The sequence below is a fragment of the Wyeomyia smithii genome, chromosome 3 (genome assembly GCF_029784165.1).
Source record: "Wyeomyia smithii strain HCP4-BCI-WySm-NY-G18 chromosome 3, ASM2978416v1, whole genome shotgun sequence".
In the NCBI taxonomy this organism is placed as follows: Eukaryota; Metazoa; Arthropoda; class Insecta; order Diptera; family Culicidae; genus Wyeomyia; species Wyeomyia smithii.
Genome location: NC_073696.1, coordinates 125,471,959 through 125,494,626, shown reverse-complemented (window position 1 = coordinate 125,494,626; position 22,668 = coordinate 125,471,959). Strand labels below are relative to the sequence as shown.

At 41.2% G+C, this 22,668-nt stretch overlaps 1 protein-coding gene across 5 annotated transcripts in view; it reads left to right on the top strand.

Moving 5' to 3' along the window:
- The window catches only part of LOC129730037 (ras-GEF domain-containing family member 1B-A), a 109,830-nt gene that overhangs the window by 43,415 nt on the left and 43,747 nt on the right, over positions 1-22,668 (top strand). For all 5 annotated transcript variants that reach the window (XM_055689013.1, XM_055689010.1, XM_055689012.1 and 2 more), the window contains 3 exons: positions 46-321; positions 12,793-12,936; positions 14,899-15,164. In XM_055689013.1, the coding sequence (XP_055544988.1) occupies positions 46-321; positions 12,793-12,936; positions 14,899-15,164 (686 nt within the window). The remainder of the gene's footprint in view (positions 1-45; positions 322-12,792; positions 12,937-14,898; positions 15,165-22,668) is intronic.

Genomic DNA, 22,668 nt, shown 5'->3' with positions numbered 1-22,668 from the left:
AACATTTATTTGTTGAACTTCTTCCATTGCAATCCTTTCAACTAGACTGAATCAATAAAATGGCCGAACGCTTCACAGCTAGCACAACTTCTCTGTCTTATCGAGCGAAATCTGGCAAAACACGTAGGGCCGGAGGAATTCGTGCAATGTAGTGCTAGTTTACTCAAAGATCCAAACCGGGAGGACTTTACTCCACGGCCCTTTGGGAGCAGCTTTCCGGTCGGACGAGTTGCACTCGACGGCAAAAAAACATGCAACCTTGAAAGCTATCTGGAATGGTCTGCCAAACTTCGGCTGCTGGTGGCCAACGAAATATTGAAGGTAAATTCTTATGCATTATTTTTTTATTCAACTTTCTTTCGATAGTTCATTGCTACATATATTTTTACTTCATGCTGAGGGAGTTCAAAGTACCGTGAGTCGAAGTAAGATTGTGCCATACAAACCATTGGGATGGCTGAAAAAAAGGACCAATCATTCTTGAATAAGTTTCCTCGAATAGCTCAAAAGATGGCTGACAAGTCACGGGTTGGATGGCACAATCTCACCCCGGCTGATGGGACTTAAGAAAAAATTAAATATAGTATAAGGTTTAGCGGTAGTGGTGAGGGTTTGGTTTGCTTTGAGCTTTGAGTAAATTCATAATTATCAGAAAAACCAATTGGCAATTTAACTATCTCTCAACACTGCGAAAAATACACAGCTCTACCTTTACAATATGCATAGTAAGCAAACCGCTAAGTCAACGTGAATTCGTGGAACAGAATAAAATCTCGTTGGGGGTTTGATGAATCTTATTTTAGCAAAAGTTCACAAAGTCAGCAGAATATATTACTACAGGCTGAACAAGCAAGAACAATATTAATCAAAAGTTCCGTGTATATTTCTAAACAGAAATACCTTCTAAATAACTTGTACACTAGCGCCGCATAATGACTTTATCGCTACAACACATTCAGGTAATTCAGATTTGAGTCTATACACCCAACGCAAACGGGGAATATTTTATTACTTTTGGGCAATTTTTATTACTTTTTGTGTCTTATGACTGCGCATTATACACAAAAAGTAACAAACAAAAAGTAATAAAAATTATGACGGCCACACGCTTGTATGTGTTTCTGCAGGAGAACATACAGCCAAGCACCGCAATGCATGTGTTGGCAAGACTTTACTCGCTGCATTTGTATTGATGCAACGATCTGGTTCATTTTTGTCTCCCTTCATTCACACATAATCAGAATCTCAACCGTCAACATCAAATGTCCAATTAGAAACACTTTCGTTTCGTCCCCCAGTGTTTACTTGAAATGGAAATATGTAATACTGTCTGACCAGAGTTGCCGAAGTTGCGAATATTGTTCTGGATGGGCACGAGTTTTGTATATTCAAACAGGTCCAAATGAGTTTCCATGAACCAATGATTATGTGCTGTAAATAGCTTGCAAGAAAGCGAATGTTTTCATTTTTCTCTAACGCAGTTTACAGATCGTGATGTCATTTTAAGGCGCATTTCAAGTCTTTGAAATCATCAACGTTTGCATACTCTGTGACGGGGAAAATGTTGCTTGGCAGCTCTTGTCATATTTTTTCGCTACTCCGTATGCATACAACGAGCGAACTAATACACGCCCACCGGATGAATTGGAGATTGAAAAAACTTGTAACATGTGCAACTTATGCGACGGTGTGTGATTTTTTTTGACTTGAGGTGGAAAGGGAGCATTTTTCGACAGAAAAAACGTTGCATGTGGGTGAAACGACCATTATTAGATAGTCGTACTCTCATAACACGTGCTAAATATATGACAGTATGTGTTGTTACTTGACTGGGGAAGAATTTTGTTGCTTTTTAAGTAATGGATTTGTTACCTAAAAGGTAATTTTGCGCTATTGCTTCTAAAGTAATAAGGAAAAGTTTTGCGTGTATGCAATATTATTTATTATTATTTATAATTACATTCACAAAATCTTGTCGAAGCTATACTACAGGGTCCGGTAATTGAACTGCTACATTACTTCAATATTAATTATCACGTTGCACATGAGACTGCATTGGACAGCCCCTCAACAACAGAAAGACATTGTCCGTAAGCCTGGTAAGCTGCTAAACTTACGTGTGTGCAGAAGTTTTGAGAGATGCTTATTTACTTGGCGAGGGTAATGACCGTTTACGTAGAGCAATAACCTGTTGATCCGATCGAGGATCGAATCCGTTCACTCTTAAAAAGTCGATGGATCGAAGCAGACCGTTAAGGTTTAAAAGAAGCGAAATAAAAGCGTGAATAGTAACAATGAACAGAAGTGATTTTTGTGGACAATAGGTAAGCCAAGCCGCCCTACACCGTTTGGCCAAAGAGTGCCCTCGCCAGAAAGCTAACGGAACGCATGTTTTCACTTCCCCAGGACCCCGCAGTTTAGATTTGGAAAACCCGCAGCACTTACTCTAGAATAAGTCGGGAAGACTCCGGTTTTGGCTGGGACACGGCCCAAGTTCTGGACGTTTTCATTCACCAACAAGGCCGGCAAAGGCTCTTAGGCGTCGTACACAAATTACGTAACGCTAAAAACCTAGATTTCAGACCCCCCCCCCTATGTCACGATAAGTTACGTTCGATATGACCCCCCCCCCCCTAAAATTACGTAACGCTGGACAACCTGTCCCCCCTCAAAATTTGCAGTTTTGAGCAAACATCACAGTTACGTAACGATCTCAATTACACCCCCCCCTCCCCCCTATGTAACAATAAGTAACGCAGACTTAACCCCCCTCCCCCCCCCCCTTCATGCGTTACGTAATTTGTGTACGACGCCTTATTGAGTGGAGTCTGTTATTGACAAAGGTGGAAAGAACAGGTGGTACAAAGGTGAACAAAAAGCGGCCCCGAAAAGTGAAGAGAATATAAGAAAGTGGAAAGCAAGAAAAAACTGAGAATAAAAGTTTGTATCCGCTAAATACTTTTTTCCATCGGCAATTCAAGCATTTCCCCGGTAACCTGCGAAAACTAAGGAAAAGCGTACCGACTCTGAGGCATTGTTCAGAGACTCTCGCCAACGCCCGCGGTTGAGACTACCAGTAACTTAGACGGGTAGAAAGAGCGAGAGCGACGGACGAGGAACTCTTAATCGTACTACAGTTTGTAAATAAGAAGATAGAAACACGCATCTGTGATGGTTTGCGCCGCAACCAACCATGATGGCTGGACTCCGCTGGTTTAGTCCCTGATCAAGATCAAATTCTGCAGAACGTCGTCGAACCGTGAGCAAATTCTATTTTTGGGTCTAGAAATTGTGTTCTCCAACAGGAGTCACCTCCGTCTCGTAAAGCGAAGCAAACCCAACTCTGGATTGCGGAACATTTTCCATGGTTCATTCCAAGCTCGGAATGGCCGCCGAGTTCACTGCACCCGAACCCAATCGACTTCGCCATCTAGAATGATGGGAAATACTCCAAAGATTCCCGGGGTTGGCTCCCTTTCCTTGTGAGTGAACTGTATACAAAATCGGAAAACCACGTGAACAGTTTCCACGGTTTCTATTAGGACTTTTCGCTGCCAAAATAAAATTCACTTACTAATAGAGAACTATTCAAACTATTTATTATTATTTACTATTTATTTAACACTCAACATTCATCTAACAATGATTAGTCTTAATGAATAATTAAATTAAATTAAAAGTACAGTTATTCGGTAACATCTAAAATTCGCTGACGAAAGGCGTTGATCGGCAAATTGAAGTCGAAAAGTTGGTAGAATTCATTGAAGCGGTGGCATACGGCACGAATCGGGTCGTTAGAACCATAAAGTCGCCTGCGTGGTGCCAAATGAATAAAATTTCTTTGACGTAATGGTATTTCGGGAGCGTATAAATCGAGTTAAGCCAGAATACTTGGGCAATCGATGTGGCCAGTCAGTAACTTCGCTATAAAGACGGCCTGAGCGGTTTTTCGTCGATGTTCCAATGGTTGGATGCCAAGAAGTCGGCAACGATTTCCATACGGTGGTAAGCTCAGTGGATCCCGCCATGAGAGAAAGCGAAGCGCATAGCGGATGAATTTCTTTTGTACCATTTCTATTCTGTGTGCCCAATTTGCGTGGAAAGGACTCCATACTATAGAACTGGCCTCTAGAATCGATCTCACGAAGGAACAGTAAAGTGATTTGAGGCATAACGGATCACGAAATTCATCGGCAATCTTGAATATAAATCCTAACTGCCGATTAGCCTTAGCAAAATGACACCTAGATTTTTCTTACATCCTACACGGAGAAGACGGTGGTTTGCTATGGTATATTCATACACGATTTGCGAACGTTTTTTACTAAATGAAATTGAGTTGCACTTTTCTATACTTAACGTTAAGCAGTTCGTTTTGCACCAATTCGCAAACGTATCCAAATGCTCCTGAAGCTCCATGCAATCGCGTAAACATTTTATTACTTTGAACAGTTTGGTATCATCAGCATAGAACAGCCGACAGTTAGGAGGCAACTGTAGAGCAGCATCGTTGATGAAGATTGTGAAAAGTAGCGGGCCCAAATTGATGCCTTGTGGAACACCTGACATATTGGAAAAGCAGTCCGAGACGGCTGATCCTACTTTTACACAAACTTTACGATCAGTCAAGTATGATTTGAACCAGCTTACGGATTCTGCAGTCATACCAAGCCTTTGCATTTTATCTAGCAGTATCCCATGGTCCACTCTATCGAACGCAGCTTTCAGGTCTAAGTAAATAGCATCGGTTTGGAAGCCACAGTCCTTAGTCTGCACACATCGTGAGACGAACTGCATTAAATTTGTGGTTACTGATCTTTTTGGAAAAAAACCCGTGCTGCTCGGTGTCAGTATAATGTTTACAGCTAGCAAACAAAGCGTCGTTCACAATTATTTCAAACAGCTTGGAGCAAGCACACAAGGATGTGATCCCTCGATAGTTGGTAACGTTGCGCTTATCACCTTTTTTGTGAACAGGAAAAAGATACGAGAATTTCCAGCGGTCAGGGATTTACATTGTTGCACAGATAAATTGAAAAGCTTAGCGATTGGCGAGCAGAGGACTTCTCCACATTGCTTAAGAACCGCGGATGGAATACCATCTGGTCCAACGATATAGGAAGCTTTAAGCTTACTAAGACCGGCGGTAACAATATCTGGCGTTATGAGCGGTAGTCTAAATGAGAAAACATCACGGGGAGCTGCATTGCTGGCATTGTTGACTTGTTCAGGAGAGGCAACAAAATCATTGAAAATCTGCTGAAACTGCTCGGCAAATAGATCACATTTCTTGCGCTCATTGTTAGCAACGCAATCACCCAGAAACATGGAAGATGGTAATCCGTGTTCCTTGCGCTTAGTATTCACAAACGACCAGAATTGTTTTGGATGTGTTCGAAGGTTATTTTGAATGCGTTTTACGTACCGATTGTATAAAAACCGGTTGTAGTTGCGATACTGGCGGCTGGCAATGTTCGACTTATTTTTGTAGAATGATGAGCGATGAGAGCAATATTGCCGAAGCGCAGCTGATCGTAAGCGCTTAAGCGTACGGAGACGTAGATTCGACCACGCTGGTTTTCGAGGTGGTTCACAGAATGGCACTGTCTGGATAAAACATCAATTGCATTGTTGAAAGAATTCACCGCATCGTCGATACCAGAAGACCGTTCCAATAGAGCACCCCAATCGACTTCCGAGAGCGCTGCGCAAAGTGCGGTATAGTCAGCACGACGAAAATTTAGACGCCTGCTTTCTGATGGTTGTTCGATGACCATTGGTTGAGAGACGCTTAACGAGATAACGATAGCAGGATGCACAGTTTCGAGATTCACCAGTGGTTCATGGGGAATCGATACAGAACAATTTTGGATTGCTTGGCCGTTAGCTAATATGAGATCTAGCATGCGGTCGTCATCAATTAAAACTGTATTGATTTGGGTCAACCCGTGTAGACAAAAACCATCAAAAAGAGAGCAACAACAGGCAGTCATGTGGGAACGTAGTGTGTTCACCAGAGGTTGCCCGTTGGGTGAAGTAGACCATCGCAAACTGGACTGGTTGTAGTCGCCGAAAAGTAATGCTTCATCCTGAGTTTTTAAACGAGAATGTACCATACCTATCGAATCGATATGCTGGTGAATGAGCTGTGAATCCGATTTTCGGTCAGGTGACAAGTATACTACGCCAACGCTGATGTTGTTACAAGATGTTTGAACTATCACCCACAGCTGCTCAATAGTGTCATAAATAGGTGCAGGATTAATACGGCAATTTAGTTTTACCGAAACAGCTATCAGAATACCTCCGCCGCGCGTCTTTTGACTATTCGATCGAGATCTATCATTCCGGAACACAGTGTAGCGATTTCCAAACAATTGTGTCGAGAGAATATGATCGTCGAGCCAAGTTTCAGTTAGTACAATTAAATCGTAATCACCTTCAGAAACAGCCAGAAAGAATGCGTCAATTTTGGTGCGCAACCCGCGCACGTTCTGGTAGTAAATCCGTAACTGGTGCAAATATGAAACGGATTTATTCTACACGTCTGTTATATTAGCAACTACTTATATTTCTACACTATCAATTTATTTTCTACTTGTATTTGATTCAACGTTGGATGACTATGTTTCCTGGAGTGATTGGCGGATAGGAATGGCTCCATCCTCTTTAGTCGAACTGATTTTGTTCAGCTCTAGACGCCACCGGCGCCAAAAGAATTCCGCTCCTTCTCAGGTGGAACATCACGAAACTCGGTCCGTAGCAACCTCCGGGATAATGATGCACTGATGCTGGTGACACTTATGCAGTTGGTTGTCATCGCACCGCCCTGACGTCCTATGCAGCGTTTTTGTTAAATACTGACAGGGGTGGTTCCAGGGGGTAGAAGTGGCTGTCAGATTGCCTATTAAACCAGCGTACCCAACATCGCCTACTTTTGGCACCAACCGTTGGTACTTTGACGTTTCCTCGCATGCGCAAGCAACAGTAGGGGAGAGTTGATAACCGCGTTAGCAGCTAGATTTTCGAGTTTGTTTGTTAAGTTATTGTTTGAGCATATTATGTGATCTGAAGAAAAATGCGCTTTTTGTTTCATCCGTTCATTTTGCGTGGAGTCAAGTTGAATTTAAACTCACAGGTGAATAATACAGCCGCAATTTTTCAAATAGTAAAGGTATATTCTCAACTCACATGTGAATAATGCAGCTCGTATTGTGTAAAAAACTTACTAATAGTTTAATTTTCAAGATTCCCCACGATTGAACAAAAAAAAACATCGGTGGTGCAGGATTATCTTCGTCTGCAAATTATGAAATCTGCTTGCTTCTGGAAGCCAAACAAAAGCAGGAATCAGTGTTCTCGCCGCTTCTGCACATCTGATTGTATTTTAAAAATATGCTGTTCCGAGTTTGTAGCTTGTAGAAAACATCGCTGAGTTGGATGTATCGAGTAGAATATTCAAATTACAACAGATAGCTGCTCTCTCCTAACTGTCGTAAACAAACGACGCTATATTGAGTTACGATAAAACTGCTTGACTTCACCCCCTTGGGTGGTTCATTGCGGTTTGTGATGTTTACTACGGTTGTGCTTGTGATATTTAACTAGGTTTGTGATATTCGAAGTAGCAAACACAGTGTATGCTAGAGGTAGAAGCCTGCTGCTCTAAAAGCATCCAGATGGAAAACTCCTGAAGTGACAGCTGGTGGAAGCCTGTGATAAAAAACCACAAGAACACATGCGAGCCTCGAGCGCTGCGCTCCTTGATCATCTGTGGCGAGTGGTTGAACTCGAGGGCAAACAAGTTGAACTTGAGCAGTGAAATTTAAAACTCAAAATCTCACGGATGACTTGTGCGTTGGATCTCCTATTTTTCAACGGCTCAATCCCTAATAGCATGCAGCGGGGCTCATATGGAGGCAGGTTTGTAGCGTTATACCAGGGAAGATGCCTTAGTGCCATACGAACAACATGAACGCAAAGCAACAAGCAATAACAGAACGTACCAGGACGCAGTACAAGGATTCCATGCACACTGGATCTCGACAACTCCAAAGATGACTGTTAGCTCTTCAGATGACATCCTCGTTGTGTGTCCGGAATGTAAGCTGTCCAGACAAGCTGTACGTAAAGCTGATTGGTTGTAGTTTTCTGCTGAAGATGATGACGTAACATTTATCTACGGCCAGTGTAAGGCAAATTCGGTTGCTGCTATCACCGAAGGCATCAAGCAACTTTTGTAGTTTCTGGCAGAGGAGCCGTGCTCCTCGCGGTAATATAGTAGTAATGTCGTTGATGGGGATTGAGAACAAAAGTGGGCCCAGATTGCTTCCTTGCGGCAGTCCAGAAAAACTAGTGAATTGCTCAGTATGTGTCTACCTAATACCAACACATACAACTCTGTCAGTCAGGTATAATCGAGAGCACCCCACAAGCACGATAGAAAGTTCCAGTTCATCCTGCTTTTGGGGAAGGATGCCTTGATTTACGGGATCGAAAGTTGCCCTGAAGTCTATCCTGCATCTAGTAAGCGAGTACACGACGATGAGAACTGTGACAGATTGGTTGCGACGAATTTCTTGGGGTAAAATTCATGTTGGTCACAAGCAATGTATATTTTACACGATTCAAACAGCACTGTTTTAACTACTATTTTCAGAGCAAGCATTCAATAACGTGATTCCTTGATAGTTGGCAGTAAGCAATAAACTGCTTGAGAGATTAAATAGCTTGACGTCGGAGTTCTGTATGGTCTTAGACAAGTAGAGTATTTCAGCTTTCGTACTTTTACTTTACTTTTGTAGCGCCAGATCGTTGAGATCCTATGCCGAATCCAGAATACACCTCCGCTAAACTCGGACTGCACCTCTTCAGTCTCCTCTTACACCCGCTGCTTTGGCATCCTTTTCGACAATACACATCCAGCGCGTGCGAGTTTTGCCTCGAGATCACCAGCCTCTATCCGGTTCTCTGCTAAATATTACCTTAACTGCCTTCTGTGCTGCGTGGCCAGCCCACTATAAACTGCCGTGTTTCATCAACTTGGCAATATCAGCGTGTTTGTATACTTCGTACAGCTCGTGATTCATGCGCTTGCACCACACCCCATTTTCTAGTTTACCTCCGAGTATTGATCGCAGGTTTCTACGCTCAAAGACCCCAAGCGCTCGTCGATCGGACTCCTTTCACGTCCACGATTTATGTCCGTAGAGCCCCACCGGGAGGATCAGAGTCATATAGAGCGCTAATTTCATACGAATCTGTAGGCTACAGGACCTGAGCTGGCTACGCAATCCGTAATAGGCCCTATTCGATGCCGCAATCCGTCTCTTCACCTCGGAGTACAAAGATAAACAAATTCGTCGACCACTTCGAAAGTATCACCATCCATCTCCACCGCAGCACCAACACTCGCAGAACTACCACGCTCTCTGCCGGCCACCATGTACTTTCTTTTTGGCAGTGATTTTGATGATTCCAATTCTCGCAGTTTTCCTTCTAAGAGCCGTAAAGGCCTTCTCAGCAGCTCTACGGTTAACACCAATGATATCAATGTCGTCCGCGAAGCCCAGAAACATGTGAGACTTCAAATTTAGAAAAACTGATTGATGTGAGACTTCACAAGTCCGAGAGCCCGATGTTGAACAGCAAGTTCGACACCCCTCCACCTTGCTTCAGACCATCTAACGTCACAAACGCGTCCGTAAATTCGCCCGCCGTTCTGACGCATAAAATAAAACCGTTAAGTGTAGCACGTAACAGTTTATTTAGTTTTGCCGTGTTCAAGCATAATTTGTCACAGCTCGTTTCGCTAAATCGTACGCCGCCTTAAAATCTATAAGCAAATAATGTGTCTGCAAGTTGTGTTCTCGAAACTTGTTCCCCTCGACGACTCTTCTACCTTTACTTACCATTCAACACACCTTAAAAATGTTGCTTCCAGCGCCTGGCCACCTACGGTTTATCGGTAATCAAGTTTCCCTCCCTGTCATTACATGACAGGTACTGGCACGGTCCTGTTCCTGATTCCGTTAATCGTTCTATAGAAGCTTCTCGTGTTGTGCCTGATAAAGCAATACTCCGCCACCGCGAGGACGTGATCGTAGTGCTCTCGTTTTTTACGGCGGTGAAACCTCTTTTCGGCAGCTCTTGCCTCCTGATATTTTTTTTCCGCATCTGACGCGTCATACGATTAGCTGCTACTAACGTCTTGGCGTAGGCCCGGTTCTTCTCTTACGTCGCTTCTAGACACTCAGCATCGAACCACAGACTATGCGTGATTCTCGAAGTCATGTTTATCACTTCTCGCGCTGTATCGCTGACCGCGTCATGGATATGTTTCCACTGCTCGTTCAGGTCCACTACAGCTGGTTCACCGATCCGTATATCAACTTTCCGAGTATACTCTGCAGCAACTCCTTTCGCGGATAGCCTCTTGATGTCCAGACGTATCTTTTTCGCCGATCTAAATTTGAACACGCTGAACATCCGAGCGCGAATCTAGCCTATCACGAGATAGTGATCAGGGTGCAGGCGTCTCCATTGGTGGTGTCTGTAGGTGTGCTTCCGAATGTTCAGACGTGCAAAATGGGTATTACAGGTGGTGGTAGAAAGAAGGTTTTCCCTACCAAAACGGGGTGAAAGAACTGCTCTCGTCCGACTTGTGCGTTCATATCTCCGATGACGATCTTTAGGTCGTGTTGTGGGCACTCCCCAAACGTTTTCTTGAGGAGGTCATAGAACTTCTCTTTTACATCATCGGTTTTATCGTTTGTCCTCGCGTACACGTTAATTCGCTGGCACGCTATATTTGATTTTTTAGTAACTAGAAACCGACGCCTAGTTCCAACTCTGTCGCCGCCACTGTAGTAGAACTGGTACCTGAAAGAAGTGTCCGCGTTCGAGTCAACCGCCCGGAATTGACGATCTCTGGCTTTAAGCCAACGCTCTTCTTGTATGGCTGCTACCTTCACTTTTGCCTTCTGTAGCCAAGATGCCTGCGCGTGCCGGTTCGAGCAGAGTTGTAACATTAAGCTTTTCAGCTTTTATATTACGCTCAAAACGTACGTTTCTGCGACTCGAAATACTACACAATCAAAGCTGTCCTGCGGAGTATCACGTAATGCAGCATCGATCTAATCTGACGCACTAGGACAAAACTGTGTTAGTAGACAAATCACCGAAAAAATCGAAACTGGAAATCCATTTTCCTTCCGTTAGATTGAACAAGAGACCAGAACTTTCTTGGATGTCGACCTAAAGTTCTCTAAGTTCGCTCAATGAAACTAGAATACAGACTTCTATTGTACAGTTTGTACTTGTTACTAGAAAGTCTAAACTGGTTCGGTGACAATAAAAGTAGCTTGAATACACCATTCTTGAGTAAAATCGGCAAACGACAAAATGGCTTTTACCTAGTAAGAATTGTCCGGAGCATCCAAAAACGCAATGATCAACCTGTAAAATCTTGATCAGATTTTTTCGTTAGGATTCGCAAATCATAACATTTTACCTTGAACACGATAAAACAATCAACAATTATATTGTTGTTATTGTACATCGTTGAATCGACTGGCGGTTAATATCAAGGCGAAACGTCTGCAAAATGAGAAGAAATAAAAGTGCTCTTTCAATCAAATCGGGAAAACGGGATACTTGGAAATTTTTATTAAGCAAAGCAAAACAAACAATCAAAAACTACTTTGACGAACTTGTGTTACGGAATGCTAAACAATATCGCACGCTTAGCCTTGGGGCTAATAGCGGTCTCGATCAACTAGATTAGTTGAGAGAATTCGTTATCGATATTGTTTTTGGCACATTTTGCATGTGTAGGATAAGTACAACGATACACCGTGCCCCAGTGCTGAGTCGAGAAAATTTCCAGATCCTCGACTCGATCGGGAATCGAACCCGATATCACAACCGTGTGGGAGAGCTAGCCGACCGACATCGCTAACCACAGAACCACGGGGACCACGAAACGGAATGCTAGTCAGCCTAATTATAAACGAAAGTTTTTTCTTCTTAATGTTCATTCGTCAACCGCGATCAGTACAATTTCAAAAATATATTTTTTTGATTTCCATTATCTGTGTAACTCTGCATTTTCGCAGAACTTCTCCTCACGGCTAAATACGATAGCATACAAAGAATTCATCTCCATATTTATTCCGGACACGACCGTAAGAGGCAAAAATAGTCGTTTGGAATCCAGTGTAGTTCGAAATGATCTGCAACAACATCGATTACAAATTACAATCAAATTCAAACATTTAAGTCTGTGTCGAGAATTCAGAGCAATACGAGCCACTTCAACGTTTGCCTACGTCAACCTTCGGCCTTATCTCACCATAACTAACTGATTTACTAATTAGCAATGGCAATTTTCAAATTAATGGATTACCGGTTTGACTGTATGTTGTTATTTCAAGTTATTCTTCGATCCATCCATCATTATCTAAACTAACAATGCAAGCGCATATTTAGATACATATTTTAAGCTCATCGGATATTCATATTAGTAGTATAACCACCGTTTTCGAAAACACATTAACCAGTACCGTTGTTTCGTTTTTATCAGCTTTCTGCATATGTTGCTATAAATTCATACAACAAGAACAATTACACAAATTTACTCTACACACTCCCAGTATGAGCGTATCCTGTTGCTTCCATCGACACCGAAATTGATTTCTGCGAATCGTTGAATGAAATATGCCATTTTAACCACATCTCTCAAATATTTTACGTTGTTATAAATCCTCTTATCGTTCCATTTTCATTCGTCAGTGCCAAAACATTCAGGACCGCAACGACAAGGTGGAGCTTTGGAGCGGCGCAGCCCAGTATTGCCTCCTGGTGGGGAACTACAACAGCGCCACCGCCATCCTGGAGTCACTGGATATACCGCCTATTGCTAGATTACAAATCACGGTAATATATTGTGGAAAAAATTAAATTAATGTTAGCCCCCCCTTCGCTTCGGTACATACCTGTACGCTGTACTCATTCGGGCTAAAATAAATAATGGAACAAGGATCGGAATAGCAATGGGCTGGAAGGGATGTCATGTGGCGAATGAAAGACCGCATTGTGCGAGGTGAAGGCATAGAAATTTTATGCTCACAAAAGTTGAAGGCAGCATTGAATGGAACATGTTTGTTAATAATATGCATGAAACCGCAACTTTTTGGCGCCTGCAGAATCGCGTTGCACAACTTAATCGCATCGACTAGCCTTGATATGGTTATGAATATTCTATGAAAATATAATTACCAGAGTCCTGCAAAATTTGTTTACGTGCGCTGTGGGTGTCAGACAACATCACCACGGCATCTTCCAGTTGCGATTAGCAATATCCAGCGAAAAACATACGTTACCATCCATGAATTATAATGCGTGTTAGTTTATGGTTATCAATAATATTAATGTGAGTCGGTCTATATTTCTCTCGTATAACATCGGCCAACAACAGTAGTAAATCGTTCGTACCGATCAATATTCAATAGCTTACAACACTCGCAGAATTTAAACAGGTGCTTAGATCCTTAACCACGCAATTAGTGATGGTTGATGGCGAAACATATGCACAAAATTAAGCTGTCCGAGAGAACCAATAAATTTCGAATTGGTTAAAACAATTTAACAGCAACTTCTAAGTGATGTTTCGATTACAAATTCATAGCTAGGGTAATGAAAAATCGATTATCTACCTAGATTTTGCCATTTATTTATTTCGTTCAAAAAAGCTTCAATGGACATAGAACCGTTTTTTTTTGCTAGAAATGATTTGATAATTCTCAAGAATCCTGTGAAAGGGAAATTTACCTGAACTAATAAAAATATGGTCAACATAGCTCATCTTATCCATGACAATTTTCGGTTTTAAAATTGAAAAAAAAAGAAGTATATAGCAGGGAATATGAACTGAACAGCTATGCAGTGATATCAGTATGATAATTAATTGTTTGAGCAAATCAGACTTGATTGACATGAATTTCTTCGCTTTTGTCGCGAGCATAGTATTTGGTCTCAGCAATAGCAATAAATAAATATTTTCCTCGTATTACAAACATTTGACAAGACCCGCTCATCCTTAAAGAAATCCCGTTTCTATTAAAAAAATAATTCCATTTGAAAGTTAGTCCAACTTAATTTCGGAAATACAAAGTATGCAGATTAGTAATAGCGCAAAAATCCGTCATTTAAATGCTTTCTGTTGATATTTAAATTCATTTTAATTTGAAATTTAAATGATTTTTGAATTACTTTAATTTGATTCGCAAAAATTTCCAACACAGTATGATTTCAATCGTAAGTTAGACCTATTTCATCTCGACACGCTTACAAAAAAACAATTCTGCGAGTGCAATCTCTAAAATGAAATGTTACATTATCTAGTGGATTGTTTGTGGTATGGAACAACAAAGCCTGGATATTTGCGGCAGGATGTTTCCACTTTTTCCACAGTATTCATTAAACTGCGAGAAGTGCCTGACAATGTGCAACAAGCCTCTCGAAAATTGCAGCTTATCAGTGTTAAGCTAAGTGCTCTATGATACGTAAGGGGTTCCTGAAATTATAAAATTAAAAACAACAAGCGGTAATGCTTTTAATAAATAATTTAACCTATTAGCAATTTTTGATAGCTAATTCGGAAGGTTACATCCTCAAACACACGCTCACATTGGTTGGGTAATTGTGATTGCCCTGAAACCTAAAAAGCCACCCCAAAACAGATGTCTATATGTGCGTAGCTGGTAACGTTAATTAATTTTATCTTCACATTGTAGTTGCGTTGTCTTTCAACTTGATCTCTCTGCTTACCATTATTATACTATTCTGTTTTCCCCTGTTATGCACCCAATCTGCATTTTGCACCATTGCTCCGAGCAGTGGAGTAAACTCTCGACAACGACCAGCCAACAATTGGACTGCATGCAGCGTCACGCGGAAGGTTGTGGCAATTTATGGAGCAAACAGACGGAAGGAGAAACTAGTGTAAATAAAAAGCGACGACCAGCGACAGCGGCAGCAGCAGCAGCTGCAACGCCATCATCGTCGTCTATCCCTAGGTCAAAAAGCAACGAGTGGGTCGTCGTTCCGGTCTTCGTTGACATCGTGAAACTGTCGCTCAAGTCCCGGGAGGACTGCTGCGTTAGGTAAGTACCGTAGTGCAGAACAGCAGCTCTGCCAATTGCAGCAGCATAGTGGAATAGGGTGCTGTCAAAATTATAGCCGATTTCATGAGCCATTATCGAAATATTTGCTATGATAAAATGAATATATTATTATTATTATTAATTTATATAAACTGACATTGAATACTAACGTTAATGCCTTTTGGAATTTCATGAAAAATTACATCTACCTGGTAAAGTACAGTTATAATGAACGATCTGAAAAACAATTATTATACTCAGAAGTCAAATCAAAATGTACCATTATTTTATAGCATTTGTTTTCACGTACCTTTCGTACATTTGCATTTAAAAAATTACATTTAAAAATACTCAGTCTAGAACCATAGTGGTTTATGAACAAATCGTCTCCATTTCATTAGGTCTTTAACTGTACATCACCAAAATATTGTTTCTTTCATCGTATACAGTTCTCGTTGCGTTGCGGAAATATTTCAAATCCCCTTCGAAAATAGTCCACAGCACCAAGAACGTTTAGGTCTTCTACAAGTAATACGCTTGCCTCAAGTCGGTAGAGAATGACTAGTGTTTCGAACAATTTTGAGCTCGTGCGTACCCGATCCAATTGAAGTATTTTCTGAAAGGCACAAATATGTGCGATTTCTAGTCTGAATGCTTATTTGAAATTTATGTATGGTGTTGTTATCAGCAATAATTCAAGCTTGCCGCTTTCCTCTTAAAAGGCCTAAAAGTCTCCTCCACGGCCCTACGGGCTTTGCACGTTTGCTCTTCGTACTGCACCTTCAAAGGCCATGTTGAACAGTAAGCTGGAGGCGCTGGTGTTGCGGGTGAACCGCGTTCCAGCATAATCTGTTTCGTTTGCCGCCTTAAAATCTATTACAAAAGTTCACAACGATGTTGGTGTCCAATTATATTCCTCTAACAAAAAAAAACTCCCGGAACATATCGAGGATCTGTCGCAGGAGGAACATTTGATCCGTCGTAGAACGCCCCTGTTGAAAACCAACGTGGTATTCGCCGACGAAGGATATCGTTAAAGGTATCAATCTGAAGAACAGGATAGGGAAGAGCCCTTTTTATGCAGAGATAAGCAAAAAGCAAAGCCTTGGTGCTACATTCCGTATCGGATTCGACCTTCTGTTTTACTATACACAGACTTCGGAGCCGACTGTTAAGTGTACAGGACAATTGCGGGGCTAGCGCTACGATCCCACTGACACTAACAGTCTCTCCCGAGCCGGGACTCGAACATACGACGACTGGCTTGTTAGGCCAGCATCGTACCTCGAGACCAGCAGGGAGAAGTCCAGAGATAAGCAACGGAATGCTTTGATAGTTGCAACAATCCAGTCGAAGTCCCTTCTTGTAGATTGGGCATATGAGGCCTTCCTAGTCGTTCGGACATTTGCCCAGATCCTCAGTATGATAAAATCTGGTAATCCACAAAATGTCAGGAATTATCAAATTGTTCTAGATTATAATTAGTAACATCATGCTCCCTTCCACTTACGATTACATTTTCACTGCGCAGCATGGTTTCATGCCGAACCGCTTAGTTTCTACTACTTACTTGAATTTCACATATCGAACAAAAAGCGCAAATTGATGTCATCTAAACTGATTTGAAGGCAGCTTTCGATCGTATTGACCATAGCATATTATTGCGTAAAATGCGGCTAGGAGCATCGTGCCCACGGTCGTATTTTTGTGGAAAAATACTGAGCGTGAAGCTTCGTTCTTGTGTTTCGTCGCATTTCACAAATGAATCTAGGTAGTAATATGGGACCTTTCCTTTTTGCGCTACTCTTCAATGATGCAATGCTACGGTTAAAAGTCGGCTGTAATTTGGTATACACGGTCGACCTGAAGCTGCCTCGGTATAATCGACCATTGTCGTCGATGGCAAGATATGTTAATGTTTTCGTCAATTGGGGCCATAGGAACTGATAATTAGTATAGGAAAATGTGAGGTCATAATATTCCAGCATTTTGAACCCGATTTTATTGGATTACCACATTAATGGACCGTGTTGCGACCTTGGTATTCTACTTAACGCTCAGCTCACTTTCCACCTACGTCATGCCAGCATAATATCAAAAGCGACTTGACAGCTGGGATTTATTGCAAAAATTCACCGTGGCTACAAAGATCCTCACTGTTTCAAAATCTTATATTGTTCTCTAGTACGACCATCACTTGAAAGTTTTAGCTTGATTTGGTACCCTTATCAGTTAGCTTGGTGGCTACGGATCGAACGTGTTCAGAAAAGATTTGTCCGACTTGCATTACGTGATCAACCCTAGCGTGATCCGGAAAATCTCCCACCGCATCCTGACCGCTGCCAATTACTTGGCCTTGATACGCTAAAACCTCGTTGCAAAATCCAGCAAGCTGCATTTGTTGCGAAAATTTTGAATCGCGGAATAGATTCACTGATCGACTTTTAAACCTCTTTTTGTGTTGATGGCTCCACAGCTTGTTCGTCGCTCGTAGTTCTCTTAATTTTGTTTTACTCATCTTACTCCTCACCGTTCAATAGCACCTGAAAGTGCTTTTGCCACCTGGCTGCTACCGTCAGTTTATTCATAAGCAGTTTGCCGTCCATTTCATTACACATCACGGGCACAGGGAAATTCCGGCTTCTAAGTCTGTTGACTGTTCTGTAGAAGCCTCGTAACGTAACGTAACGTTACGTCGTTTCTGCCAAAGTTGTCTTCTACGCTGGTGAGTAGCGCTTCTTCCGAAGATGGATTCTATTTTCGACAGCTCTTGCCTTTCTGTAACTCTCTCTGTTCTGACGCTTAACCGCAGTGAGCGTGCGACCCCTTCGCACAGTTCTTCTCGTCCGACGCTGTCTTCCACACGTCGTACCTATCACCTCTCTCACAGTCTATTCAATGGCACTACAAATACTACTTCACAGCCCATTTATGTCTTCCACTCGTTCCTCCTGCTATTAAATGATCCGTTGATCCAGCTCTCTGGCGTATTTTTCTGCCACACCATCAGCTTTCAATCGCTGTATATTGAAACGCATCGTGCATCAGAAACAGCCGAAAAGTGCCGACCATCAATCAGTACGGGACCAATTTGGGAATTGGCTTCTCCATTTGAATGCCTCCACAGTCCACACGTCATGTCCAAAGCGGCATATTATGCAGCTTTAATACACCTCGGGTTTTTCCTCACCAAATGCTAGTTCAGGGTGTAAGCTTTCAAATGAAAGTTGTCTGAAAATATTCTATCGGAGAAAACATTAATGAAATGGGTTTGAACTTTTGTCATCATTTTTGCCCATATTGGTTCCTTCTGGGGCCCCAAACAACCCTAAACTTACCTGAAGTCGAGTAATTTTGTCTCCGCTTGGCGCATTGTAATTCAAATTTGTATGAAAATTAATATGGGAAAACATACTTTTTTGCATTTACCTTTCTAGAGAGCTGAATAATGCTCTAATGATGCACTACATTATGTTAAAGTATAGTATTATAGATGCCTTACAACTTTGCAGAAGACACTGAAGAGCTAGAATGTTCCCAAGAAGAGTTATAGCTGTTCAAAGTTGAGTATGTTGGATGTAGGTCGGGATTTCATTTGCATGATGTCCCGGCTTATGTCCAATCACTATAGATTTGACGCGCATCTCCGTCGTGTTGGGCTCGTGGAAAGTGGTATCTGTGCCTGTGGTGAGGGTTATCACGACATAGAGCATGTGGTTTGGTCATGCCCTGTACACCGTGACGCCAGGTCTAAATTAATAGCTTCCCTGCAGGCCGAAAGTAGGCAGCCGGCTGTTCCTGTTCGTGATGTCTTGGCGAGCCGTGACCTATCCTACATGTCCCTTATATACGTTTTCCTGAAATCCATCCACGCCCCAGTTTAATCCTATTTCCTTCCGCCTACATCCAACCAAACGACAAGAACACGTTAAGACCCCGGATCCGGAAACAGCAACTAGACCCGCACGATACTCTCAGGTCCCGAGGGAGACAACCCAATATGCCAGTCCGTAATATCTTGGCCCAGCAGCGGAACATATTCAATATGCTGCTTACCTATGGCGATGGAAAACCATCAAACAACAAATCAGTGCTTTTAATGCAAAACATTCTAGCTTTAAGTTAGATTTAGTTTCAGCTCGTAAAAAAATAATTTTATTTATTTACTAAATTTGCTTTTAGTTATTAAGATACTTTAGAAAGTAAGCTACCAGATATCATTGGCGCCGTTAAACATTAAATTGTATTTGTGCCGTGTCAAATAAATTATAGATGAAGAAAAAAAAAAGTTGAGTATGTCGATTTAAATACAGAAAATCTTGTTTTCTGCCAACATTACCAATGTACCGGCGTCAGAAGGATTCCCATCATAAGTAACCTGTCGTAACGAGTTTATTCACTCAGCTTGATCAAACAAACACATTTAGGTCAATATTCTAGGCGTAGGTAGAATCTACAACGTGTTTCAGAGGTTACTTCTGATGAAAATACGGTACACTGGCAGTGTTGGCAGAAAAAATGATTTGCAACATGAGTTTCGTCATACTCAACTTTGAACAGCTCTAGTATTTTTTTGGGACATCCTCTTTTTAGTTTTTTCGGCCAAGTTGTTAGGCATCAAAAAACTTAACATTTAAAGTCATGAAACCTATGGTTTAAGCAATGCAATGCAAAAAAGTTGTTTTTTCCATACAAATCTCCATAAAAATTTGAAATGCAATGCACCAAGCGGGGACAAAATCAATCGACTTCCGATAAATTTAGGATTGTTTGGGACCCCAAATAGAACAAAAAAAAATTGGTTCTGGCTCCTGCTATCAAGTTTCGTTTTTTCCATATAACGATTCCCCACTCTAATATATATGCAATCATTTTCACGTTACTGATAGTATCTTAACGGGATTCTGTGGTAACGATGAATGCTAATTGCTGCTCCGGTTGAAGACAGTGTTATCATGTATGGGCGAACGGCTCATGAAAATGAACTACGGTCGCCCCCAAACAGATCGTTCGCCTGAAACCTAAGTTTACTTAAACATCACAATTTTTTGGATGTTAAATATATTCTGATTTCGATATTTGTAAATGTATTCATTATACAAATCTTGCGTTACGCATTTCACACACTTGTTGCGCGAAATCAGAGCAAACCTTGTGCGAAAGGAGAAGACATATTGATTTATAAACTTTTCTGTATTCCGTGGGTTTTCCACTCAAATTAGTAAAACTAACCGCCGTAGCAGGCGGGCAGAAACTCTGATTCACGCTACTGGTTTTTGCATGAGAAAAAGAAGGAAGGAAATATTTTTGCTTTTGGCATCACACACTTCTTGATAATCGCATACAAGAGTTTGCGTAGGTGCGAATAGCCTTTAAAATAGCCTTTTTTCAACTCCGTATACGCATATCGGCATTTACAAGCAAGGATATCGGATTTGCAGATTTGTCTGCGAAACGCAGGGTTTTAGAGTCCGTGTGCAGATTATTATTGATATTTGTGCAGGCTTTCTTAAAATGAGTGCTGATTTTCGCAAACTTCGGCTGCGCACCACAATTTTCTCGAATCACGGATAGACTTTGTTTTTATATTGAGCAGATTTTCCCGCTTTTGCGAGCAGCTGCAGATATTTATCAAAAATATCTGGCATCTCTGTATACTAGAAAGTTGAACAAAATTTCAAGTGTTTGAAGTGTAAATCTCCAGTTTTGTTATTTTTTCTAGTTTTTATTAAATTCCAAAACATGGGTAAGCGCATATTTAGCTCTTTACATATTATTTTCACTTATTCAAAGACATGTTTTACAGGAAAAACCCGTCGTACATCATTTTTAATGAACGCTCTTTGGCTGCAGGTGAAGTTTACTGCAAAATTTGTAATCGAAGGAAAGTAACCTTCGCAAACCGAGAAATCGCCTCTCTTCATGATCATGCTAAAACTTCAAAACATAAGGACCTCGCAAACATATATAGCAGTAACCAGCAGCTTCGGTTGTCTTCTTCGTCAAAAGTAAGATTTATTGAGCATTACATATGAATGAACTTAAGGTTTTACTGATGATCATAGGGTTTTAAAATTCTAAATCCAGTTTCTTGTTCCACAAAGGTTCAAGTTTAGAGGGTTTTAATTCGAAAATAAAAGTCCATTTTCCATTCAATTCTAGGTTGAAGTCATTCCAAGCAGAGGAAATAGGGATGTTTCTTATGAGCCACAGCTTTCTACTCAATCGACACAGCCAACTATGCGGCTTCATGTTACGGATGGGAGTACACTTGAGAAAGAAGTTGTATGGATCATCCATAGTGTGATGAAATATGTATCATTCAACTCCGCCGGAAAAGACTCAAAAATTTTAAAATTGATAGCTCCTAACGACCTCAATGGATTCTGTCTGTACAGGCAGAAGATGACCGATATGGTTAACCATGCAATCGGTCCTTACTTTAGAGACCTTTTCTTAAAGGATGTCCGAGGAGAATATTATTCTCTCCTATTCGATGAAACGGAAGGCAACAACAAGCTAAAGGAGCTGGAAGTAACAGTGAAATATTTCTCATGTCACTTGGATGAAGTTATGTTTTTTCATTTGGAGTCGACTTTCTTGGGAAAAGCAACCGCAGATATTCTGCTTGGTAAAATAATGAGAACTTTGGAAAACGCCCAATTGCCCTTGCAGAATTTGGTCATGATGAGCAGAGATGGACCAAAGGTCAACCAAAGCTTATAACGCAAGATAAACCACAAGCTGATAGGTGAAAGAGATTTTCAACTCGTCAGCACCGGATCTTACCCAGCACACATTATTCATAATGCAATTAAGTATGCATTAAAGGAATTTGGTATCGAGGTTTCCGAGCTCGCAAAAGTTGTTTATTTTTACTTCGACGTCCCTGCTCGCTGGGAGGATTTCGTGAACAACAGCAAGAAAAAACCGAAGAAGTTTGTTAAATTTGTCGAAACAAGATGGGTGATGCTTCGAAAGGTGTTGCAAAGGTGTTAATGTCGAATATAGATGAGCTCTATGTACTGAAATCAAAATTAACACACGGGACTAAAAAGAACTTAACGTATCACGAAGAAGCAATCGTCAGAATTTTATCGATGCGTGGGATGAAATCCATGATCCAGTTTGTGATTGATGTATGTAACGACGCTGAAATATTAATCCAATACCTGGAAAGCAACGAATTTGTTTTGTTCCGTATCCATGAAAAAGTTAAATGTTTCATGACTTGCTGGTTAGCAAAAATTTATGACGTAGATAAAATTGAGAATGTTTTCAAAGAAAAAGCAATTCAGTCTTCCCATTGTAAAAAGGTAGCGAGTGTAATCTTGCCAAGTTCAGTATGTAAATTCAATGATGATGAGAAGGTTTTAACCTTGTTAAAAGAAGGTTTGATAAAGCATGTTCAGACGTTGATAAGCCATCTACTTGCGAATAATATTCCGCATAATTTCTATTATTTAGTTTCGTTTTTGAAGCCATCGAATATATTTCTTGTTAA